At 41.1% G+C, this 27298-nt stretch overlaps 1 protein-coding gene across 1 annotated transcript in view; it reads right to left on the reverse strand.

Annotated features, from left to right (window-relative positions):
* Positions 1–1214: 1214 nt before the first annotated feature.
* TNNI3K (TNNI3 interacting kinase) overlaps positions 1215–27298 on the reverse strand; it is a 335099-nt gene continuing 309015 nt past the window's right edge. Inside the window, exons 24-25 of the mRNA XM_052637003.1 lie at positions 4586–4665; positions 1215–1291 (exon numbers count right to left, since the gene is read on the reverse strand). Coding sequence (XP_052492963.1) covers positions 1215–1291; positions 4586–4665 — 157 coding nt within the window. The remainder of the gene's footprint in view (positions 1292–4585; positions 4666–27298) is intronic.

Here is a 27298-nt window from a genome sequence, read left to right on the forward strand (position 1 = left end):
GCCAGAGTCAGGATCTATCCTCTTCTCATTTCTCTTCAGGCCCCTAATCTCAAGATTGAGGGCATTGGCTCTTAACCTGGGGCAATTTTGACCCCCAAAACACATTTTAAAAAGTCTGGAGACATTTTTGGTTGTTGTGACTTAGGGAGCTCTTACTGGCATCAGCGGGGAGAAGCCAGAAAGCTATTAAAAATCTCCCAGTGCATAGGATAACCCCCACAGAGTCAGTTCCTCCAATAATTCTGAGATCCAGTAACCCTGATTGAGAGAGTGCCCAATCTTCCTTTACTAATGTTATTTCTCTTACTAAGGTGCAAAGCAGTAATTATAACACTGAACTTTCATTGTTTCCTGCTTGATTTTGCCAGGTCTGTCTCTGAATGGCAAAACTATTTTGTTTGGTGGAAGTATTCCTGTCTCCCTGGTTGGGAGACTGAAGGGCAGATTTCTCATTTTCTGAAGGCAGCAGGCATGTTAGCTATCCTCCCAGTGCACCGTGCCAGACCCTGGTATGAATGACAGCCTTGCATTTGTGGGTTGCTTTCATAACGGTACTGATGGCATTTGTGACACCTTGGTGATGACAACAGCAGGGCACTCAGGCAGAGCACAGAGCACTTGGTACCATGTAGGGAGTAGGCCAAATAATTGTGCTATATATTTGCAAGCTTCTTCATCTGAAGATCATTACTACTGTTTACCAGGATGTCTGAAAGAAAGGTGTACCTCGTGTAAGTCTTGTTGGAATGAAATACACTTCTGAATCAATTTTGTATGCCACTAAAAATCTTTAATCACAGAACTGGGCTTTAGAAGTAACATAATGAGATAAGAAAATGGACAATTCTAAGAAAGTGATCATATGGTTTTCAAACACAAGTCTACTTAATTCAGTCTAGGAAGACATAATAATTGTTAAGTCCCCACCATGGACTGAGGCCCCATCTCCAAGCAACAACATGAATTTATTTTTTTAATTTACAAAATTAAAAAAAATTCTTCAAATACATTGTGTTTTGGTTCTTTCATTTCATTCCTCAGCCCCAAATCCAAAGCCCAACTTGTGGTAGGGAATTAAATAGGACCAGTATGAGCAAGCCAATTTAAGGAGACTTTAGAGGGTAAAATATTATAATTGGAAGCAAGACTGCCATGGTTGGAATTGTTACTGTCAGTTTGGAGGAAAACTCTCCTTAGGTAAATGTGGAATGCTGTCAGCTGCTATCCTCAAAGCTGCCACTATTCCGGCAAGAATGAAAATGCATCGGGCTCATGGGATCAGACACGTAGCCTGCATCAGGAAAGAAGTTCAGATGTTACTTATTAGCCTTTCAGCCCATCTCCCATTTTTCTTTCCTTTTTTGTTTTAAATTTTTTGGCCATGCAGCATGTGGGATCCTAGTTCCCTGACCAGGGATCGAACCCAGGCCCTGCATCGGGGGCTCAGAGTGTTGACCACTGAACTGCCAGGGAAGTCCCTTCCCCATTTTTCTTAACAGCTTCACCCAATGCAACACACAGCTGCCAAGCAACTTCTTCTGGTTCATGTGAAGAGTCTGCCTGTCCATTGCTGGCAAGCAATTATAAAACAAAAGCAAAATTTACTATGATAACAGAGAGCTGAGACCAGAGGAACATCAATGATGGGAGTCTGATGTGAACCCAAGCTGGCCAGGTGACAGTTTGGAGTAAAGAAGGGTATAATTCAGGAAGGTGGTATATCATGATGGCTAACAGGATGAGCTTCATGTCAGGCAAATCTGGGTTTGAGCTCTGGCTCCACTATTACCAGTTCTGTGACTTTTGTTAACCTTTCTGAACCTCAGTTTCTTCATTGTTAAAGGGAGAAGTAATAGTACTTAGCCAAAATGTTGGTAACATACATAAGACAATTAGCAGTGTCTGACACATAGTGAGTGAGAAACAGATGATGACTGCTGGAAAGGGGAGATACAGATAGCAATAGAGAAAAGCAGAGTATTCTCTATATCAGATTGGCTCTGATTGTTCTTTCTTTTCTCTCTGAGACTACAATTTTTAAGTGTGCATTAATGCGTAGGTCTGAATTCTAATGGCATCTGATGCTCAGTGAAGCACTAGGCCTGGGTGTGTCCAGAAAATTGAGCTAGTGGCTCAGGATCTGGCCGCAGTCCTAGAGAACGCAGGACGTGCACAGGGAAGCAGTTAGTTACCTTTCCACTCTGAGTAGGGAAGCCATTCATTGTTTCTATGAAAATGGGCACATTTGTCAGTAGCTAATGCTGCTTTTGCTCTCTTTTGATAGCTGAGTTTTCAAAACCAACTCAGCCATCCACATTTTCATTAAGACATCTGGCGATACACAGTTCAATGGGCATATTTATTTTCCTAAGAAAGGTCTCCATCAGCATCTCTTAGGCAGCACATAAACTCTCAGGAAAGGCAGAGCCACCACTGCTGATGCTGCTTGAAGGGTTCCTTTTGCTAGTGGGGCTGGCCCTGGCCAGCTGCAGTTAGGGGAAGCGGGAGTCACATTACTGAATCCTAACTCTGGGTGGGCGAAAAATCTGTATCTTGGAGAAAAAATATTTCCTTCTGTTCAGCCTGAAGCTGAAAATCCATCCCAGGCATAGATAGATGCTTTAATAAGCTCGTAATTTTCTCATTACTGTATAATCAACTGTCTAATGTACCACATGCAATTTTACTGGTCTACGATGCTCCATGCCTCTCTCTCCATAGGGCTCCAGTGGAAATCTGATTGTGAGCATCCTTCTTGCTAGTGTGGCCAGGCTTGCCTTCGGGTATGGGTAGCAAAATCAGCAGGACATAGATGCTGACATTTATTATTGATACTATCATCACCAGAGTTGAAGGGACAGTCTTTGTGCAGTCCGTTGGCTTAAGAGGGACCAAATGAAATTTGACCATGGCTTTAAGAAAAGACTGAATCATGTTTGTGTGTTTTGTTTCTTAAGGGTGAAAGGTCTCAAGTACAGCTATGTACTTAATTTTATCTGCATTCTCTAGCCCTGTTCTTTGGGGAAGAAACAGTTCATAAAGTTGCTGTTATATGCCACAAGTGGTTTATGAAGTGGAAATGGAGGGCAATTAAAGGGTTCTATCTTATACAATGTGATGTTCCTTGTAGGAGACATTGAAAACATCTTTTTCATCAACTGGAACTCTCATCTATTTAAACACCCTAATGTTTTCTTCTACCCCTGGTACATATACACATAAGAAAAACCTACTTTTGTATGATTACATCTTTTTTTGTCTAACTTCTCCATCTTGAGGAATTCTGTTCAATATATTATCCCTTTAGATCATAGATCATTAAGAAGTGCTTCATCTTGAAACTCCACCAAGAAAGGAAAGACTCCTGGTCAAAGCACACATTTCAAAGGGTGCCCTATGTTTTGTGGTTGTGCAGTCACATCTGTAAAGGTTTGAAAAACTGATATTATATCTATAAAAAAATGTGACGATGTGACACTTAGCACATATTTTCCTCCATTACTGGAGTGGCCAATTATGTCATAAAGTTGACGATGAAAAGCCCTCAGCTGCATTCTAGACATGTACTGGGAGTCAGAAGCACAAAGGTTTCTTTCTTTAATGTTCCCAAGTAGTTTGTCGTATCTATCCAGAACATCTTTCCCCTTCATTTCTTAAAGGCTTCCTAATGCCTTAGGTACTGATACTCTGCAGACAAAGTGCATTGGTGAGGATCCCAAAGCTGCAGGGTCTACTGGCATCAATAACACAGAGCTAGGAACATAACATGATTTATTCTTCCACAAACCCAGTTCTTGTAATAAATCTGATCTATTTAACTGACATACATTTTATTTTTCAGTTCTACATATTGTCAAAGGAAATTCCCATGAATAAATGAACCCATTGTGCTAAAATTCCAAAAAAATATAGAGCCTTTCAGGCTTAGAGGTTGGAGAAAGGATGTCACAGGCCTGGCACTTTAATATGGGAGCTGATGATAACAGTTATTGCCCATCCTTTGGCTTCCAGGGGCAAGCGCAGGACTGTGCTAATTATTTCAAAGAGCTGTATTAATTCTTTCTAAAGTAGTCCTGTGCAAAATAGATCCCATCAGTGAGAGCCTTACCTCCTCTCCAGCTTTTTGAGAGAATAGCTGGGTTCACATTTTACCCTGGGGTACTTGCTAAAGAGGAAACACTTCCCTAGGATATGGTGCAATTGTGGAAACTCATGTCTTGTTTTCTCCTCTTCCCTACATCTCTGTGATGTGGGGCTTAGAGGCAGTGAACTCAATAAGGTGGCAGCAAGGTGGTTGGGATGTCATGAGATGTAGAATATTTTCATAAGAGTTGTACTTTTTCCACATGTACATGCACTCCCATATACTTGTACATACACTTACAAACTTATGTGCACATTATTAAACTCAAAGACAACTAGACTTCTGACTTACAAGAGCAAATTTCCCACTTTTATAATGTTTTTAAAAGTACCCTTCATTTCTACTTATTACAAAATAGAATCTTCTCTCCCTCATTAGCAAACAGATATCACCTTCTCAGGGGTAGTTTTCTTAGTCAATCTGATGAATCTGTATACTTACCATATTTGTCAATGGTTGAGAACTGAAGACTTTTCTTCATGTCATCCAAAGACAGGCCTTGAGTGGAACATTGTCCAGCACTAGAAAATTCCATGAGACACTGTGATAACCCTGGTGGCATTTGCTAATAACATTTTTATAAAACAGAATTTATTCTCTCAGCATAGATATCAGAGAACTGGCAATGTGATACAATGGTACTGTTATCTTATACTGACTTGTTGGGGAAGAATTCAGAATTATTTGCAACAAGTTGATCTAAGTGTGTCAGATCCAGGTAGGCTCCAATTCCTAGCTGTATAACCTTAGACATAGTTCCCTTTCTGAGCCTAGTGTATTGATCTGTAAGTAGGGGAAAGTGCATAAATAATATGCAATTTGTCTTGATGATTAAATATAGCAAAAAGAGTTGAATATAAAATCTGGGTTCATATCATTGTTTAAAAGGAACTAATGACCAGAATGTTATCATCTTAGTCATAATCAACAGAAATGACACATCCCAAAAGGTAATGTTATTTTTATATTGATATTATTATAACACAAATTATAAGAGATAGTGATCATAGTATTTATTGAATGATTCTTATGTATTAAGCATTTGCATATATCATTATGTTTAATCTTTATCATTATTATTTCTCTCATTTTCTAGATCAGAAGTGCTTTCCAGGTGGTGCTAATGGTAAAGAATCTGCCTGCCAGTGCAGGAGATATAGAGAGTTGGAGTCCATTCCTGGGTGGGGAAGATGCCCTGGAAGATGAAATGGCACCCCACTCCAGTATTCTTGACAAGAGAACCCCATGGACAGAGGAGCTTGGTGGGCTACAGTCCATGGGGTTGCAAAGAGTTGGACATGACTGAGAGTCTCTGAATACCTAGATAAGAAACAGAGGCTGGGGCAACTAAGAAACTTGTTACATACATTTGGTAAATGGCTCACCTAGGATTCAAACCCAAGTCTTCCATATTCTAAAGCCTATATCCTTTTCCAGTATTCAATTGGGAATTTTCTTATGATTCCTTGGCTTAAATTAATCCTGCTCTTTGCCAAACTTCTACTGTACCATGTAGGTTAATGGGATCGCTTCTTTTCTACTTTTTCAGACTCAAAACCTGAAGTTATCAGAGCTTTCAACCTAATACATATCACATCTGTCAGTCATATATCTGTAATTCCTCTTTGTTCCATTTCTCTCATCCATACTTTAGTATCCTTAAAGAGGCAACCCAAGTCACCCCCAGAGCTGTCCCACTATGTCTACAGTAGAACTTATAACTCCCCCTGTCCCCAAGCCAGTTCTCTCCAGCTCATTACTGGCACTACACCATTCAGTTACTTAACCCAAAATTCTGGGGTCATTCTTGGTGCCTTTCTTTTCTTTTTTCTTCCACCTAATTCAAATCTTTTTAACTTTGCATCCAAAATGTAACCCTAATCCATCCATCTCTCCTCCTTCAAGGTTTAGGCCATATATCTTGTCCAGACTGCTGCAATTTGCCTCCTAACTGATTTCCTGCTTTCATTTCTGTCCCCTTATAATTCATCCTCCATATATTACCCAGAGTGGTCTTTGCAAAATATAAACGCATAAGCCATTTTATGACTCATTTGAAAAGACCCTGATGGTAAGAAAGACTGAAGGTGGGAGGAGAAGGGGATGACAGAGGATGAGATGCTTGGATGGCAACACCGACTCAAAGGACATGAGTTTGAGTAAGCTCTGGGAGTTGGTGATGGATAGGAAGGTCTGGTATGCTGCAGTCCATGGGGTCGCAAAGAGTCAGACACGACTGAGCAACTGAACTGAAGTCATTTACCTACTTAAGACATACTTAAGGGCTTCCCTGGAAGCTCAGTGGTAAAGAATCCACCTGCTAATGCAAGAGACACGGGTTCAATCCCTGATCTTGGAAAGTCCCACATGTCACAGAGCAACTAAGCCCGTGTGCCATAATTACTGAGCGTATGCCCTAGAGCCTGGGAGCAGCAGTTACGGTACCCATGTGCTGCAGCTACTAAAGCCTGCATGCCTTGAGCCCATGCTCCACAACAAGAGAAGCCACTGCAATGACAAGCCCAGGGACCGCAACTAGAAAGTAGCCCCTGCTCACCACAACTAGAGCAAAGCTCGTGCAGTGACAAATACCCAGCACAGCCAAAAATAAATACATGAATAAATAAATAAATAAAACATACTTAAAACCTTCCAATGACTCCCCAGTTCATTTAGAAAAAAACACAAATACTTTTCCCTCAAATACAACGCTCTCTCAAACCTTGTTTCATACCCCTCTCACCATCTTTGCTAAGCACTTCTTTTGGCATTCTTTCTGTCCTTTGAACCTTCCAAGCTTTCTCTCAATTTGCATTTGTGAAGTCTGCTTGGAATGCTTTTCATTTTCTTTTCTTCTTCTTTTTTTTTTTTTTTTAATTTTTATTGGCGTGTAGTTGCTTTACAATGTTGTGTTAGTTTCTGCTATACATCAGCTATATGTATACACATATCCCTTCTTTTGGGGATTTCCTTCCCAGTTAGGTCAACACAGGACTGAGTAGAGTTCCTGGTGCTATATAGTAGATTCTCATTATTTTATACATAGTAGTATATACATCTATGTCAGTTCCAATCTCCCAATTCATCCCACCTCCTCCTTTCCCCCCTTGGTATCCATATATTTGTTCTCTATATCGATATTTCTATTTTTTCTTTGCAAATAAGTCCATCTGTACAGTTTCTTTATATTTCACATATATGTATTAATATATATTTGTTCTTTTCTTTCTCATTTACTTCACTCTGTATAGTCTCTAGGTCCATCTATGTCCCTGCAAGTGGCACAATTTTCATTCCTTTTTATGGTTGAGTAATATTGCATTGTATATGCACACCACGTCTTCTTTATCTGTTCCTCTGTTGATGAACATTTAGGTTCTTTCTGTGTCCTGGCTATTGTAAACAGTGCTACAATGAACACTGGGGTGCATGTACCTTTTTGAATAATGGTTTTCTCTCGGTATATGCCCAGGAATGGGATTGCTGGGCCATATGGTAGTTGTATTTTTAGCTTTTTAAGGAAATGCTGTACAATTCTCCTTAGCAGCTGTACCAATCTACATTCCCACCAACAATAGAGGAGGGCTCTCTTTTCTCCACATCCTCTCTAGCATTTTTGTTCATAGACTTTTTTGCTTATAGCTACTCTGATCATGTGAGGACTTATCTCATTGTAGTTTTGATTTGCACTTCTTTAACAAATAATTTGTGACACTGAGCATCTTTTTATGTGTTTCTATGTCATCTCTATGTATTCTTTGGAGAAATGTCTATTTGGGTCTTTCACCCATTTTTTTGATTGGGCTGTTCATTTTTTTTTTTATATTGAGCTGCATGAGTTGTTTGTATATTTAGGAGATTAATCTCGTGTCAGTTGCTTTGTTTGCAAATATTTTCACCCATTTTGAGGGTTGTATTTTTGTCTTGTTTATGATTTTCTTTGCCATGCAAAAGCTTTAGATTCCATTTGTTTATTTTTGTTTTTATTTTCATTACTCTAAGAGGTGGGTCAAAAAAGATCTTGTTGTAATTTATGTGAGTGTTTTGTCCATTTTCCTCTAAGAGTTTTATAGTGTCTGTCCTTACATTTAGGTCTTTAATCCATTTTGAGTTTATTTTCGTGTATGGTGTTAGGGAGTGTTCTAATTTCATTCTTTACATGTGGCTGTCCAATTTTCCCAGAACCACTTATTGAAGAGACTATCTTTTCTCCATTGTATATTCTTGTCTCCTTTAAGAATGACAAAAAGCCTTCTGGTGCAAGACTCCTGAATTTGAGTCTTCACGCCACTATTTATTAGTTCTACGACCTTTTTGGCAAATTGTTTAACTGGCATGTGCCTCAGTTTGTGCAACTATAAAATGGGAATTACAACAAGACTTCGCTTGTGATGTTAATTTTAGAGAATTAAAGAAATATTTATAAGTTTTAAAGTATTTTGAACAGTTCTAACATTTAGTAAGCACTCAAAAATGTTACCTACTTTTATTATTTATCAAGTTCCAACTCAAAGAAAGCATTTCCTCAAAGTCTTCTTGGATACTCCCGGTTGGAATACCATATTCCTCTAGCACTTTTTACTCCTGACACAGGGCTTATCAGAGTCTGCTTTGGTTGTAGGATGGTCTGTATTTCCATACTGCTGCTGCTGCTAAGTTGCTTCAGTTGTGTCCGACTCTGTGCGACCCCATAGACGGCAGCCCACCAGGCTCCCCCATCCCTGGGATTCTCCAGAACACTGGAGGGGGTTGCCATTTCCTTCTCCAATGCATGGAAGTGAAAAGTAAAAGTAAAGTCGCTCAGTCGTGTTCAACTCTTTGTGACCTCATGGACTGCAGCCTACCAGGCTCCTCCGTCCATGGGATTTTCCAGGCAAGAGTACTGGATATTTCCATACTAATACCCCACTAAACAATGCCTGTGCCGGTCTGAGATCCTAATACCTGTTGGTCTTCTGCAGGACCTAGCTGGTACTTTGTAAATAGATAAAATAATAAAAGTGTGTTAAACTATTACAAAATATTCATTTGGAGAAGTTTAGAATTTTCTAAACACTTACATGAATTCACATAGATTAATTCACTTAGCTGCCTCAAAAATGACTACATGTTTGGTTACTTTCTTTAGCTATAAAGTGAAGATACTGTTTCTTAGAGAAAAAAAATGATTAAAAAAAGGAAGTATTGAACTAAAGTGGGACATGGCGTGATCTCAATCAACATTAAATGGCAAATCACACTCAGTTTTAGACAACATAATCTCATTCAAGATATTTTTCAAAATCAAAATTACCTTACTAATTCCTGTGACCTCTTTAGCACTCAAGTCCTTTTAAGAAATGAGCCATAAGCAGTAGTCTTGGCAACAAGAAGATAATAGGGAATAAATATTTTATCATCAAAAAGGCTATCTGGTTTCTTATGAATAAAAGCCCATCTCCAAGTTGTCTTATTTATTTAGTTGCTGAATGCAATCCGTGCCAGGGGACTTAACCTTCCTGCCCAAGAGATACCACATAAGCTGTCTCTGGCTGCTATTCTAGGATGACAGACAGATGGAAGCTAAGCACAGTCAAGGCAAACAAAGCAGAAGAAACCAGACCTTGATCAGTGGAACTAACTGTCCTCAACCCATGGGTATCCAGACTTCAGTGGGAGTTTCATAGAAGAGTTTCAGAGACACACTGGGACCTCTGTTTGCTGAAGTCATGGCCAGTGTAAATAGGCATTTCCAGGATGCAGCTGCCCCATGAATTCAGTGAAAGTAAATCTGAACCAATGGCAGGTAAGGAAAACACTCAATTTTGCAGGCTTTCATGTTACTGGTCACCTAGGAGGCTTTCTTTATGCTAACAGGATAATATGTATCATATATAGGCATATATATGAATGATATATAATATTATAATGGTAATTTTGTATATACCTTTTATGGGAATGGAATGAAACTTTGTCTTTTAAAGAGAATAAGATAGTCTTTAGGTTAGTTTTTGCATACTACAACATTATATCAATATATCTTGTTTTAGTGCTATAACAGTTTCAGTCATTTTAGGATAAATAGTCCATATTAGCTCTGTGATGGATATGCAAAGATAAGCATAATCATTAGTCATTTTCTCTTATAAAGATATACTGCATGTGTGTCTGTTCAGTCAATCAGTCATGAGTGACTCTTTGTGGTCCCCACGGACTGTAGCCTACCAGGTTCCTTCTGTCCATGGAATTTCCCAGGCAAGAATACTGGAGTGGGTTGTCATTTCCTTCTCCAGGGGATCTTTCCGACCCAGGGATTGAACCTGTGTCTCTTGCGTCTACTGCACTGGCAGGCGGGTTCTTTACCAGCTGAGTCACTATTCCCAAAACGTACACTAGGGAATGAATAATTTATCCAACAGGAAGACCTGAACCAAAATTCAGAAGTTATTTTTTGCTTCTGAATCCACATGTTATGTTATAGACTACTAGTTGATTGGCCGCTAATGAGGCCAGTTCACACCCAGATCCAAATAATGCAATTTGTATTTTTGTGTGTGCACATCATTCAGACTGTGGCTTGTCAGCCAAACACAGCCTGCTTGCAAATAATCACTCCTGTACCCTGAGCAAAGACAGTAAGGACATTCAAAACTAAAATATGAGGCTATGTTGGCTGAAATGAATGCAGAGATAATGACTCTCATGACAAGCACATTAAGCAAAAATATTATCCAGGGAGAAGTAAAGCAATATATACATAAGATACAGAGGAACCCTGAAGAGTGGGAAAAGCACTAGCAGAGAGAACACACCCAAATATAGATTCAACTTTCCAAAGCAGGACTTAGGCAGAGTCCACAAACTAAACTGGGAGGTTAATGTGTATTATGGGCAAAAGTCCCAAAAGGAATATGAAAACAGTTTTTCTGTACACTTCAAAACAGTTCTGATCACTAGAAGCTAGCATGGCATCAGTAAGAAAAAAAATATGCTAAATTGGCTTTATTTCTTTTCAGTAAGGATAAACTTAAAGGGGTAATCCATAGGTTAGAACATAGAGCTAGACTCATATCATGGGCAGAACTTCGCCTGATTGCTTTATGAGTAATGAGGGGAGGTCTGTGCCAGGTGACAATGGTTAGATTGGATTGTCACTGGTTGAATATTCAGAATCGACAAAGACCTCAGGTAGTGACATCTCCTATAGTTTAGACACTGGGAAAAGTTAAAACAAAATACTTCATTTCCTAACATTAGAACTGTCCATTAATAGATTGAGTTGTTCCAGAAGGGGGTACCATCCCATCTCTAGGCATATTCCAGCTGTGGTTGGAACATCTGGTTCCAACTGGGTGTTACAGAAGGATCCCAGTGTCTATCTGGAAGTCACATGACCTCTGTTTCTTACATTCTATGATTCTTTAGAAGGTATCTGGGAATGCTGTAGTCTCTGAAACTAGCTTTGATGTATTGGAAAGGCAGAGTGAAATTACACAGTTCCCACTGAGGCAGAAGAGTTTTATCTTCCTTATCTGCACTGACTGACATTTGGCCAGGGCTGAATGCCTGATCCCCCCACACACACACCATCGCATACCTAGCCCTACATTACCACTTCTGCTCAAGCTGCTGTTTGTAGCTTTTTGTCTATATACATTTCATTTGATACAGTAACTGAACCATGCTATTTGCCTGAAGGAACCGTCTTCTTGAGTGCTTTTTTTTCTTCAAAGGAAGAACCACGCTGCCATCTAAGATGAAGCAAAGGATAGTGTAGAGAAGTCACTTTCACATAAACCCATCATTAAAGATTTGAATGACAGGCTGTGTAAGGTTGGCACTGAAATATTCTGAGCTGCTTCAGAACGGTTTTTATATAAGGCACTTTTATAGAGTACTCACATCAAACACCTGAGGGGTGGGGAAAAACCCTTAGACACTGTCATCTCTTAATCCAGAAAGGTATACTGTTAAGGTCCATGAGGAAGGAAGAAAAAGACTGTCTGAAGAAATCCCCGGGAATCTGGGTCCCATCTCTCCCAAGTGGTGGGAGCAGGCAATGCCTCACTGAGTGCAAATGCTCCCATTTAGAACCTCAAAAGCAGCCAGTATTGTGGCTTCCCAGGTGGCACAAGTAGTAAAGAATCAACCTGCCAATGCAGGAGATGTAAGATGCGGGTTGGATCCCTGGGTCAGGAAGATTCCCTGGAGGAAGAAACGGCAATCCACTTCAGTATTCTTGCCTGGAGAATCCCATGGACAGAGAAACCTGGAGGGCTACAGTCAACAAAGAGTTGGACAGCACTGAGCAGGTGCCCGCACGCGCACACAGACACAGGCACAGACACAGACACACACACACACACACCCCACATTGTGGCTTCCAAATTACAGCCTGCCAAATATGTCTGGTATTGAAGCAGCAAATCATAGCTTTGGCTGTGGGATTCATGAATTCTCGGAATATCTGCTAGTGCCATAATTGCTTCTCACGGAATTACATTCCAAAAAAGACTTCAGATGGGCATACAATCCAAAAGAAACCATTTTTATCATATTCTTCCAAATGTGGCTTACGCCAAGCTGGAGATTTTGCTTTGGTGAATTACAGCACACGTATACCGTCTACATGACTTGCAAGCAAGAGTAAAACTAAAACAACCAGATAAAAATAAAGCGACCTAGAACATTAAGTTCTGTCACAGTGACATAAAAATAATTTCTTATATTTGCAGAGGGCTTTATAGCTTGCACATACTTTTCAATTGATTAAAGAGTTTAAAACCTCCATGGAGTTTAGCTTAAAACCTCCATGGGTGTCTGAGAAGGCATCAGTCCCATGCAGGTGGAAAGTCAGGCTCAAGAAGTTTGAATTACCTGTATAAACTCACAGAACTAGCAAGAAGCAGAACCAGAACTTGATCAACAGGTCTTTATACTTCCAGTGCATGCTTTTTCTTCTAAAATACACTTTATTTAACAGCAGTATGGGCTCCCTAGGTAGTTTAGTGGTAAAGACTCTCTCTGCCAATGCAAGAGCCATAGAAGAAGACATGTGTTTCATCCTTTAGTTGGGAAGATCCCCTGGAGAAGGGCCTGGCAACCCACTCCAGTACCCTTGTCTGCAGAATCCCATGGACAGAGGAGCTGGCAGGTTACAGTCCATGGGGTCACAAAGAATCAGACATGACTGAGCATGCACACACACACACATAGCAGCAGCACATGTCAACTGTTGATGTGTTACCACATGAGGAGCTCACTGAATGAGTCATGAGTTACAGAGTTTTGGACTGCTACAGTCCATGGGGTCGTGAAGAGTCAGACATGACTGAGCGACTTCACTTTCACTTTTCACTTTCATGCATTGGAGAAAGAAATGGCAACCCACTCCAGTGTTCTTGCCTGGAGAATCCCAGGGACGGGTGGCCTGGTGGGCTGCTGTCTTTGGGGTCGCACAGAGTCAGACAAGACTGAAGCGACTTAGCAGCAGCAGCAGCAGCAGCATACAAAAGTGATCAAGAAAATTCTCATGGAAAATATGCCTCCTCATCATAGGGAGACCAGAATCAGCTTCTCATGTCTTGCTTTGTCAGGCCTTTTAAAAAAGTATACTTTCCACTGTCTGACAATGGCTTTCCCGTCCCTGAGCAGTGATGTCAAAACATGAGACACACACACCAAACTTTCTAAATGAGATGTTTATGATTCTCCCCGACTCTCTGAGCTTGTGTAAGGTTTCCTAAGCTGCACACATGGATTCAACTTCCTAAACACTGTCCTAAGTTGAATAAAAAACAATTAGGTTACCAGTATGATTAAACACTTCTGGCAAATTTTCTTTCTTTCAAGTGGTTCCAGTTAGTTTTATGCAGCTAAAAATGCCCTCCAGTTTGGCCTGTAACCTGGAAGATTTAGCCATTTGGATTTTGCATTAAATAGCCTCATCTAAGACCTCACAGCTTTGCAAATATGCTTGGTGGTTGTTGGATCCTGTTGCTGTCTGTCTGAACCCTGTTACCTGTCTAAGGATATTAGCCCAAGGATTGGCACCATATGCACCCTCATCCCCTTCCTCCAGAGGAATATATCCAGGTTAGGAGTCATTTATTTCACTCAAAAGGAAACAAAGACAGGCAATATTTAACCAGAATTTCAGAGCTTTGACACTAATCTAAAGGACTAATACAAAGAAAAAGTGAAGAAATAGCCTGCTGAGATCCCTAATAAAGGTGTTTACACAAAGAAAATAAATGCCTTGCCATAGAAAAGGCTACTAGAGTCATCTGGCTATTCCTTTTGGCATTTAGCTGAAAACAAATACATCTATTTAAAACAGATCTGTCAGAAGGGATAAATGCCGCTGTACACTTTGCAATTTCCCTCTATGCCACACACCTTTTCTTTGGCCTAAAGAGAAAGACGACATTTCTATTAGAAACAGAATCACCTTTGGCCTAACTTTGAAATAGTCCAGTCAGATTACTATGAATAAACCTTTGTTAATTTATCAGCTAGATTCAACATATTTATTTATTCATGATTTCCCTCTGGCTGTTTTGAAAACATTGTTTTGTCTTTGTTAATATTCCCTACTTGATAATGTCCTAAATTAAAACAAATTTATTGCACCTATTACAGTAAATGGGCAATGGCCAAAGTATTTAATGGGGTCAGAGGTCAGTGCAAAATATCTTTTTCAGGAAAATCAAGCCCATCCGCTTTCTATCAATGGCAAATGTCCCTGGGCTATAAAAAGACTGAAAGACTTGGCAATGGGTCATGGCTCTGTTTGAGCCATTAGGCAAACAGCCAAGGTCTCAGCTCCCTTAATTTTAAAGGAAAAAGCAATTAGGTAAAGAATTATGAATAGGAAAAATGCAGTGAGAACTGAAAGTGTGCATTAATTCCTTGATGGCTTATAAATTATTAATGTGCTTAACAGTAACCTGACAACACTACCCCCTCTCAGTTTACCTCTGCTTTAAACAGGTGTAAATGAATCAGCTGTACAGTCTAGCAGGAGGTGAACTTTGCCTGCTAAACTGAGGAAAATCCTTTAAATACAGCAGACTCTTTCTTATCCTTCACTGTTTGTATCCAAAAAAGGGAAATCTTGTTAAATACAGAACGGTGAGATCCTGGTAGCATGAAAGTTATTAAGCCCACTCCTCATCCCTCCATTTATCTACCTCCCATTTTACTGAGAAGTACACTGAAGCCATGTAAATTGAATTAACGTATTCAAGTTCATATGCTAAGGTTAGAGAGAAGTCAAGAATGTAAACTGGAGTGGTAAACGTCTAGTCTTCTTTGATGATTTTTATTCTTATTTTTAAGTGGAGAGGGAAACTAAAATTTGCAGTGTATCTGCTGAGCACCAGGAACACAAGCAGATGCCTTACAATCCCTATAATCTTTGCTCCACCCAAAAATTCATTTTACATGCAAGGAAACCAAGGCTTAGAAAGTCTAAATCTTGTCCAGGGTCACACAGTTGTAGTTCAAACCTCAAGGAAATCAACCCTGAATATTCACTGGAAGGACCTATGCTGATGCTCCAATACTTTGACCACCTAATGCCAAGAGCCGATTCATTGGAAAATACCCTGATGCTGGGAAAGATTGAGGGCATGAGAAAAATCAGGTTACAGAGGATGAGATGATTGGATGGTATGAAGCATCACTATGAACAAAGCTAGTGGAGGTGATGAAATTTCAATTAGGCTATTTCCAATCCTAAAAGATGATGCTGTGAAAGCATTGCACTCAATATGTCAGCAAACTTGGAAAATTCAGCAGTGGCCATAGGACTGGAAAAGGTCAGTTTTCATTCCAGTCCCTAAGAAAGACAATGCCAAAGAATGTGCAAACTACCACACAATTGCTCTCATCTCACATGCTAGTAATGTTCAAAATTTTCCAAGCCAGGCTTCAACAATACGTAAAACATGAACTTCTAGATGTTCAAGCTGGTGATAGAAAAGGCAGAGGAACCAGAGATCAAATTGCCAACATCCGCTGGATCATGGAAAAAGCAAGAGTTCCAGAAAAAACATCTATTTCTGCTTTATTAACTATGCCAAAGCCTTTGACTGAGTGGATCACAACAAACTGTGGAAAATTCTGAAAGAGATGGGAATACCAGACCACCTGACCTGCCTCTTGAGAAATCTGTATGCAGGTCAGGAAGCAACAATTAGAACTGGACATGGAACAACAGACTGCTTCCAAATAGGAAAAGGAGTATGTCAAGGCTGTATATTGTCACCCTGCTTATGTAACTTATATGCAGAGTACATCATGAGAAATGCTGGACTGGAAGAAACACAAGCTGGAATCAAGATTGCCAGGAGAAATATCAATCACCTCAGATATGCAGATGACACCACCCTTATGGTAGAAAGTGAAGAGGAACTAAAGAGCCTCTTGATGAATGTGAAAGAGAAGAGTGAAAAAGTTGGCTTAAAGCTCAATATTCAGAAAACGAAGATCATGGCATCCGGTCCCATCACTTCATGGGAAATAGATGGGGAAACAGTGGAAACAGTGTCAGACTTTATTTCGGGGGGCTCCAAAATCACTGCAGATGGTGATTGCAGCCATGAAATTAAAAGATGCTTACTCCTTGAAAGGAAAGTTATGACCAACCTGGATAGCATATTAAAAAGCAGAGACATTACTTTGACAGCAAAGGTCCATCTAGTCAAAGCTATGGTTTTTCCAGTAGTCATGTATGGATGTGAGTGAAGTCGCTCAGTTGTGTCCTAATCTTTGTGACCCCATGGACTGTCGCCTACCAGGCTCCTCCGTCCATGGGATTCTCCAGGCAAGAATACTGGAGTGGGTTGCCATTTCCTTTTCCAGAGATTGAACCTGGGTCTCCCGCATTGCAGGCAGATGCTTTAACCTCTGAGCCACCAGGGAAGCCATGGATATGAGAGTTGGATTATAAGGAAAGATGAGCACCGAAGAATTGATGCTTTTGAACTATGGTGTTGGAGAAGGCTCTTGAGAGTCCTTTGGACTGCAAGGATATCAAACCAGTCAATCCTAAAAGGAAATTAGTCCTGAATACTCATTGGAAGGACTGATGTTGAAGCTGAAACTCCAATACTTTGGCTACCTGATGTGAAGAGCTGACTCATTTGAAAAGACCCTGATGCTGGGAAAGGGTGAAGGCTGGAGGAGAAGGGGACGACAGAGGATGAGATGGTTGGATGGCATCACTGACTCAATGAACATGAGTTTGAGTAAACTCTGGGAGTTGGTGATGGACAGGGAGGCCTGGTGTGTTGCTGTCCATGGGGTTGCAAAGAGTCAGACAAGACTGAGTGACTGAACTGAACTGAACAGAGGATGAGATGGATGAGTGGTATCACAGACGCAATGGACATGAGTTCAAGCAGACTTTGGGAGATAGTGAAGAACAGGGAAGCCTGGTGTGCTGCAGTTCATGGGGTTAAAAATAGTTGGACACGACTTAGCAGGCACTGAGTCATGTCTGACTCTTTGCAACCCCATGGACTGCAGCACTCCAGGACTCAGCGTCCATCACCAACTTCTGGAGCTTACTCAAACTTATGTCCATTGAGTCCGTGATGCCATCCAACCATCTCATCCTTTGTCATCCCTTTCTCCTCTGGCCTTCAACCTTTCCCAGCATCAGGGTCTTTTCAAATGAGTCAGCTCTTCATATTAGGTGGCCAAAGCATTGGGGTTTCAGCTTCAGCATCAGTTCTTCCAATGAATATTCAGGACTGATTTCCTTTAGGATTGACTGGTTTGATATCCTTGCAGTCCAAGTGACTCTCAAGAGTCTTCTCCAAAACCACAATTCAAAAACATAAATTCTTGGGTGTTCAGCCTTCTTTATAGTCCAGTTTTCACATTCATACAGACTACTAGATAAACCATAGCTTTGACTAGAAGGACCTTTGTTGGTAAAGTGGTGTTGGTAATGCTTTGTTGACAAAGCTTTTTAATATGGTGTCTAGGTTGGTCATAGCTTTTCTTCCAAGGAGCAAGTGTCTTTTAATTTCATGGCTGCAATCACTATCTACAGTGATTTTGGAGCCCAGAAGAATAAAGTCTGCTCTGTTTCCATTGTTTCTCCATCTATTTGCCATGAAGTGATTGGGTCAGATGCCATGATCTTCGTTTTCTGAATGTTGAGCTTTAAGCCAACTTTTTCACTCTTCTCTTTCACTTTCATCAAGAGGCTCTTTAGTTCTTCTTCACTATCTGCCATAATGGTGGTGTCATCTGCAGATCTGAGGTTATTGATATTTCTTCCTGCAATCTTGATTCCAGCTTGTGCTTCATGCAGCCTGGCATTTCTCATGATGTACTCTGCATATAAGTTAAATAAGCAGGGTGACAATATACAGCCTTGATGTACTCCTTTTCCTATTTGGAACCAGTCTGTTTCATGTCCAGTCTAACTGTTGCTTCCTGACTTGCATACAGGTTTCTCAGGAGGCAGGTTAGGTGGTCTGGTATTCCCATCTCTTGAAGAATTTTCCACAGTTATGATCTACACAGTCAAAGGCTTTGGCATAGTCAATAAAGCAGAAGTAGATGTTTTTCTGAAACTGTCTTGCTTTTAATATGTTGGCAATTTGATCTCCAGTTCCTCTGCCTTTTCTAAATCCATCCTTGAACATCTGGAAGTTCACAGTTCATGTACTATTGAAGCCTGGCTTGGAGAATTTTGAGCATTACTTTGCTAGCATATGAGATGAGTGCAATTTTGCGGTAGTTTGAGCATACTTTGCATAGCTTTTCTTTGGAATTCTAATGAAAACTGACCTTTTCCAGTCCTGTGGCCACTGCTGAGTTTCCCAAATTTGCTGGCATATTGAGTGCAGCACTTTAACACCATTATCTTTTAGGATTTGAAGTAGCTCAACTGGAATCCCATCACCTCCACTAGCTTTGTTGGTAGTGATGCTTCCTAAAGCCCATTTGACTTTGCGTTGCAGAATGTCTGGCTCTGGGTGAGTGATCACATTGTCTTGGTTATCTGGGTCATAAAGATCTTTTTATATAGTTCTTCTGTGTATTCTTGCCACCTCTTCTTAATATCTTCTGCTTCTGTTAGGTCCATACCATTTCTGTCCTATATTGTGCCCATCTTTGCATGAAATGTTCCCTTGGTATCTCTAATTTTCTTTTCGAGATCTCTAGTCTTTCCCATTCTATTGTTTTCCTCTATTTCTTTGCATTGATTACTGAGTAAGGCTTTCTTATCTCTCCTTGCTATTCTTTTGAACTCTGCATTCCAATGGGTATGTCTTTCTTTTTCTCCTTTGCCTTTCTGTCTTTTCTTTTCTCAGCTATTTGTAAGGACTCGTCAGACAAACATTTTGCCTTTGTGCATTTCTTGGGAATGGTTTTGAACACTGCCACTTGTACAACATTCACACGTGCCTCCATCCATAGTTCTTCAGACACTTTATCAGATCTGATTCCTTGAATCTATTTGTCACTTCCACTGTATAATCGTAAGGGATTTGATTTAGGTCATACCTTAATAGTCTAGTGGTTTTCCCTACTTTCTTCAATTTAAGTCTGAATTTGGAAATAAGGAGCTCATGATCTGAGCCAGTCTTTGTTTCTGCTGACTGTATGAAGCGTCTCCATATTTGGCTGCAAATAATATAATCATTCTGATTTCAGTACTGACCATCTGGTGATGTCCATGTGTAGTCTTCTCTTGTGTTGTTGGAAGAGGGTGTTTGCTATGACCGGTGCATTCTCCTAGCAAAACTCAGTTAGCCTTTGACCTTCTTCCTTTTGTACTTCATGGCTGAATTTGCCTGTTACTCCAGGTATCTCTTGACTTCCTACTTTTGCATTCTAGTCTCCTAAAATGAAAAGGATATCTTTTTGGGGTGTTAGTTCTAGAAGCTCTTGTAGGTCTTTTAGAATTGTTCAACTTCAGCTTCTTCAGGATTACTAGTCGGGGCATAGACTTGGATAACTGTGATATTGAATGGTTTGCCTTGGAAACAAACAGATCATTCTGTTGTTTTTGAGACTGCATCTAAGTACTGCATTTTGGACTCTTGTTGACTATGATGGCACTCTATTTCTTCTAAGGGGTTCTTGCCCACAGTAGTAGATATAATGGTCATCTGAGTTAAATGTACCCATTCCAGTCCATTTTAGTTTGCTGATTCCTAAAATGTCAACATTCACTCTTGCCATCTCCTGTTTGACCACTTCTAATTTGCCTTGATTCATGGACCTGACATTCCAGGTACCTATGCAATATTGCTCTTTACAGTATTGGACTTTACTTCCATCACCAGTCACATCCACAAGTGGGTGTTGTTTTTGCTTTGGCTTCGTCTCTTCATTCTTTCTGGAGTTATTTCTCCACTGATCTCCAGTAGCACATTGGGCACCTACCCACCTAGGGAGTTCATCTTTCAGTGTCCTATCTTTTTGCCTTTCCATGCTGTTCATGGGGTTCTCAAGGCAAGAATACTGAAGTGATTTGCCATTCCCTTCTCCAGTGGACCACATTTTGTCAGAACTCTGCACCATGACCTGTCTGTCTTGGATGGCCCTACATGGCATGGCTCACAGTTTCATTGAGTTAGACAAGCCTGTGGTCCATGTGATTAGATTGGTTAGTTTTCTGTGATTGTGGTCTTTAGTCTGTCTGCTCTCTGATGGAAAAGGATAAGAGGCTTATGGAAGCTTCCTGATGGGAGAGACTGACTGAGAGGGAAACTGGGTCTTGTGTTGATGGTCAGGGCCATGCTCAGTAAATCCTTAATCCAGTTTTCTGTTGCTGGGCGGGGCTGTGTTCCCTCCCTTTTGTTTGACCTGAGGCCAAACTATGGTGGAGGTAATGAAGATAACGGTGACCTCCTTCAAAAGGTCCCATGCAGGCACTGCTGCCCTCAGTGCCCTCAATCCTGCAGGAGGCCACTGCCAACCCATGCTTCCGCCAGAGACTCCTGGACCCTCACGGGCGAGTCTGGGTCAGTCTCTTGTGGGGTCATATCTCCTTTCCTCTGGGTCCTGCTGGGCACAAGCTTTTGTAAGTGCCCTCCAAGCGTCTGTTTCCCCAGTCCTGTGTAAGTTCTGGTGGCTCTATGGTGGGGTTAATGGTGAACTCCTCCAAGGGGGCCTATACCATACCCAGGTCTACTGCACCCAGAGCCCCTGCCCCTGCAGCAGTCCACTGCTGACCAGAGCCTCCACAGGAGACACTCAAACACAGTGCTGGCTCAGTCTCTGTGGGGCCTCTGGGTTCTGATGAGCACAAGATTTGTGTGAGCCCTCCAAGCGACTGAACAACAACAAATTTCCTGCTTTCCCCCACTTAACCTTGTTGGCTCTAGGAATGTTTCCCAAATTTATACCATAATCTTGCCTCTATCCCTCTGCCTATGGTTGTTCATCAAGCAGAATGCCAGGCACTATGCTGAGTAGGGAGGATTCAGATATGAGCGTGTTGGGCCTGGACACTACCCTCTGTGGTAGAAATGTGAACTTGGACAGGTAAATGTTAATTCTGGGAACATGGTACATATTCAAGAGAGTACCCTCTCTACACAGAGGAAATAACATGACATGACAGACAAGCAAAGGTTTCCAAGGGGAGGGGACTTCTGGGGAAAGGGCTGAATAGGGGTATGTGTGAAGACCCAGGAAACTAAATGGCTAAAGTGAATATATATTTTTTAACTTTTCATTTTGAAGCAATCTCAAAATAAAAAAGGTTGCAACTACAGAACATTTTTTCTTGAACAATTTAAGAGTAAACTGCCAATCTGATACCCATGATCTCCCCAATATATTAGTGTACTCCTAAAATAAAGACATTCTCTTACATAGCCACAATAGAAGCATTTCATTCCACCATCTACCCTCAGACTCCATTTGTCTGTTATCTCTGTAGTGCTCTTTACAGCAAAATGATCCAATTCAGAATAACACTCTCATACTTCTTTAATCTCCTTCAGTCTTGAAGAGTTCTCAGTCTCTACTTGAATTTCATGACATTTTCTGAAGCTGGTGAGCCAGTTATTTTGCAGTGTCCTTTGTGCATGTGTGCATGTATAGTCACTTCAGTCGTGTCTGACTCTTTGCGACTCTATCGACTGTAGCACACCAGGCTCCTCTGTCCAAGGGATTCTTTAGGCAAGGATGCTGGAGTGGGTTACTATGCCCTCTTCCAGGGGATCTCCCTGACCCAGGGATGGAACCTGTGTCTCTTATGTCTCCTGCATTGGAAAGGGGGTTCTGTACCACTAGCACCACCTGGGAAGCCTGAGTGTCCTTTAATTTGGCTATATTCGAGATTTACTAATAATTAATTTAAAATTATGCATCTTTGGTGGGAGGTGTCACAGATATGATCTTGTATTCTATTCACTGTATCTCATTGTATTTGATTTATCCTATTATTGTGTTGTTAACTTGGATTATTTGATCAAGGTGGTGTCTGACAGGACTATCTAATATAAAATTCCTCTTTTTCTCTTTGTAATGAGTAGATACTTTGTGGAGGAGATGTTCTATATCTCAGCCGAATTTCATTGTCTTTATGTATTTATATCTGTATGGATTTAAAGTTGCTGTTTCATTCACTGGATTATAATATTATGATCGCTGTTTATTTCGTTGCTTAAATTTTCTCACAGTTGATAGGCAGGAGCCCCTAAGCTGCCCCTTTGCCATATACCCACCTTTCTTTGAGTGCCACTTTACTTCCTGGCATAAGATGCGCTAGGTATATTTTGTACACTCCTTGTCCCAGCCTTGAAATCTGCCATTTCTCCTAATGATTCTGTTTCCTTAGGAGGAAAGTGAAGAATCGTATTTAGAAATCAAGATTCAGGCGCTTGTTATGCCCTGTCACTGAGCAGGCAAACTAGAAAAACATTTCTGTACACATGTATATACACATTTGGACTCTCCTCCCTCAACTCTCACTCTCAAGTAATAAATTGATACCTATATCTCCAGTTCAAATCAACAGGGTCTCTCCTAGTTTTCCCCCTTTGCATATCTATAATGCCCTTTTCTGACAGTGAGAGATTCCCATCACCCTTAATATCTTTACCTATTTGATCAATGCCCCTTAGTGTATGAAATCTCTGGCTGCTGTGGCATGCTAGCTCCTCAGTGCACACAGACACCCTCTTTTACCCCATTTGGACACCAGCATTTCACTGTTGTCCCCACAAGGACACTCTCCTTACCATCCTGTGATCTGACACCCTGCTCTGGGATTTCCCCACCTCGGCGCCCCAAGTTCATGTCCCCTACACTCTGCTTGGATTTCAATCAGTGGCACTGTTACTGCCTGCCTACACTTACACCCTCACCCCTCTCATGCCCCAACTTCTTCACACCAGACCCCTTCCTGTGCAGACAGCCTTTTCAATCTGTGTGGGACCACAGTGGCCACAACTTCCCTGCGTCAATGTCCTTCTCACTGTGCATGGGCTGGGACATTCCACACGGCTCCACTGCTTCACTGCCCCTTCTCACGACTGCTCCCTCTCAGACTTGGACTCTGATATCCCATGCTAGATTTCTCTACTATGTGGACACCTTCCTCCTCATACCTGGGCTCCAGCACGTTGGCAGGGCAGCCCCAACCCCTATGGAAACCTCCTTGTTCTTCCACTCTGGCTCCTTCCCTTGTGCCAGGCAGCTGCTTCTCACCGCTCTCACTATCTACGTGGACATCCTCTGCAACCTACTTGGATTCAGATGTCTTGCTCCACCTCCATTGGGAAGTTTACCTTGCTCAGTCCTGTCTAATGGCTTTTGGTATTAAACATTCAGGAAAGGAAGAGAAGGGAAAATAGAGAAGAAGCATAACATGGATGAACATTTAAAAATATTAATCAGATCATGTCATGTTCTTGCTTAAAAGCCTTCAGTGATCACCCGAGTGCCATGTCCTTGCTGATAAAGCCTTCATGGTCGGACCTCTGCCAACCTGGGACTTCATCTTGTACTACTCTCCCCATGCACCCTATCTTCTATCCACCGCAGAGAGCTTCTATTCCTCTTTTTGTTTCTGTCTTGTAAACTGCACTTGCTTTTTACCTCTGCTTAATGCTGTTTCCCAGGGTCTTCCTTGTATTTGCCATTCTAAGCATTACATTTAATGTAGCTTTTCCAGTCATTCTTTACCCTATCAACCTGTTACATTTGCATAGCACTTATCACCATCTCAGGTTTCTTGAATGTTTATTCATTGTTGGTCACCTGGATAGGCAGATAAAATACTTGTATCTACAATATGCCTTGACCTACCTGGGAAGTACCTTCAGATGTTTTTATACATGCTCATCGTCTCCTGTGTCTCTCTATCTTTAAAGTAGAGGTGAGAGCTAATGTTCCTTCCGACACATCCAAATAACCCTCAGTCAACGAGGAACAAAAGTTGTTGGATCTATACTCTAGCTATCTTGCTGCTCACTGGGAAAATTTTGAGGTTATTCATTATAATTGTACACAGCAGTGACTTATGTATTAACACGATCCTTATTTATTTTCCTTCCTTCCCTTTCTTTCACTGTACTTCTTGAGATTTTGTTCAAGAAAAGCAGTTTACACTCATATCCTTGTTTCATGGTCTGTTTGGGGGAAATGCAAACTAAGATGGCCTGCCTCACCCAACTGGAATGTAAATTCCATCAGGCAAGGACTTGCATGTTCTTAGGTTTTTCTCTGTCTAGATCTGTAGTGCCTTAAAATCACTGTCATGTACTAGACAATAAATAAGTATAAAATGAAGAATTGAATGAATGAATGAATGATGGTGCTTACCTTGCAATTTCATTCATTTTCAACTTTGTTTGCCCACACCTTATTCATGGGCCAATCTCCTTCCATTTCTTTAGCCACCACTCAAGGATAAGCTGTATTCCCCTGACAGTTCACGTATGAGAGTGGTAGCCTTTGCAGAAGGCTTCCAAGTTTCTATTTCCTGCTCAGTCCATCCCACCCCCCACCTCATTGCCAGAAAAATCTGAGAATGATCCTCTGTCTGGTAGATTTCATCCTTTTGGTGGCACTCAGTACTCTCCTGTGGACAGGAAAGTGAGATGGAGGACAACAGAGGGCCTCTATTCAAAATCCACCTTTCTGTGTAATGGAGCTGATGGCCATATGGAAAAGAATAACAAACCACAGTGGCCTGAGTGTTGCCCCAGCCATCTGCTCTGATCATTGGCACAGAAATGTCTCACTGCATATTCACCTGATTCCCAATCAGGGCACTGGGATTCTTCCTGGGGAAGGACCCTCCTTGTGAGTCTTCTGTTTGCAAGAGCCTTGCACAGCACCAGGTGAGGTGAAGTAAATGTGCTGGCTTCCTGAAGGCAGCCTTTACATTTTTCCATGAGGAGATGAGTTTCCAATGTATGCAGTTTCAGAGTTATGTGACTTGGAAAAACTGAATTTTTTACGTTTTTAGAGCAGGGGTCAGAAAAGTTTTCTTGTAAAGGGCCAGATATTAAATATTTGAGGCTTTGTAGACCACATGGTTTCTGTTGTAACTATTCAACTACTGCTGCTATTAGAGCAAAAAAGCAGACGTAGACAATATGTAAGCAAATCAAATACGACAGTGTTCCACTCAAAGTTTACAAAAGTAGACAGGAAGTTGCATTTGGCTTGTGGGTCATTATTTCCTAACCTTTGTTTTAGAGCAATAGAGAAGCGCTATATGTGTTGTTCCCCTAAGCTACCTTCTACCTTTGGGCCAATCAACACAACCTCAGTAAAAGTAGAAAATCCACTCATCTTTCATTTTAATAGCTTCTCTTAGAAGCAGAATGTTCAAGACTAAAATACATGAGCTAATGAGAAAAAAAATAGAGTTTACTTTTATTCAGTGCTTACTGTACATGTATAAATTGTATTCTCACTTAACCCTCATGGCAACCCAGGAAGAAGGGGATATTCTTCTTTTCATCCTATAGATAAAACATTTGAGGCTTGGAGAACTCAACTAACTTGCCCAAGATCACATAACCTATAAGTGTTAGAACTTGAATTTGAACTCAGGTCCACCTGAACCCAGGCTTTTAACCATTACTTTATAATAATGGCCACTGGATGGGTTTGTAAATAAAAATCACAAAACCAATTTTATTGATAGAAGATGAAAGCACCAACTACACAAGCGCCTACAGAGCAGTACATATTCTTTTCCCCTTCTGGATTGAGGAAAGTTCAAAGGCCATCTTTGTTGATTTTACATCTCTAGGCTTCATCCTACAAACTCAGATCCCTGCAAGAAATTCCATGTTCCTTTGTTCTTTATGACAGGCCAGTCTGAATGGAACGATTTTAAAACTCCCTAAACTCTTTGAACATGCAGAACATTGATCTTCACAAACCATTTGAAACACCCTAAGGAGGTTACAAAATTACAAGCAATGTTTTTTTTGTTTTGTTTTGTTTTGTTTTAAGTGAATGTACACCAAACCTCTGGGACCTTTTGCCTCATCACACAATACCAAAGCTTTCCTCTCCTCCTCTGTGTATTCTATGCTGTCAGACCCTGAATAACAAAATAGTGTTAGGCTGCTAGGGTGCCTTGTTCTCATCGAAAAGCTCTTCTCTTGCCAGTAATGTGGGGGCTCTTCCCCTACTCTGGTGTGATGTGCTTCTTTGAATCCTAGGGCTGCCCAGGGTTTGACATTTCCTGCTGGGCCAACCACTGCTCCTGCCTTCTGTGTTGGCAGGAACGCAACTGTGGATTCTGTAAGGAAGGCTTGGTGGCCATCTGCACAGCCAGCTCTGCATGGCCATTTTTATATTGTTATTTATTAAGCCTTGATGTGTGACACAGCAGACTGCACGCCCCTTCAGTACAGGAGCCATGCTTTGTTATTTATCTCTGAAGTCCTGGCATTCGGGGCCTGGCAGAGAGTATGCTCTCAACATGTATTTAAAAAGTGAATTTGGTAAAACTGAACTCCTGTGGCTCCATCTCTCAGTCTCAGTGCTCTGTGCAGGTGGGCTGAGTGGTCAGAAGCCTCAGGTCTGAGTCAAACAGAGCCAGGTTTCCAGTCCCAGTGCCTCCTCTTCCTAGCTCTGGTCCTTCAGCAAGTAGCTGCACCTTCCTGTGGCTCACTTTTCTTCTGTGCAATGGAGCATAATGATATAGTAACTATCATAGTC

Source organism: Budorcas taxicolor, chromosome 3 (assembly GCF_023091745.1).
Source record: "Budorcas taxicolor isolate Tak-1 chromosome 3, Takin1.1, whole genome shotgun sequence".
NCBI classification, from domain to species: Eukaryota; Metazoa; Chordata; class Mammalia; order Artiodactyla; family Bovidae; genus Budorcas; species Budorcas taxicolor.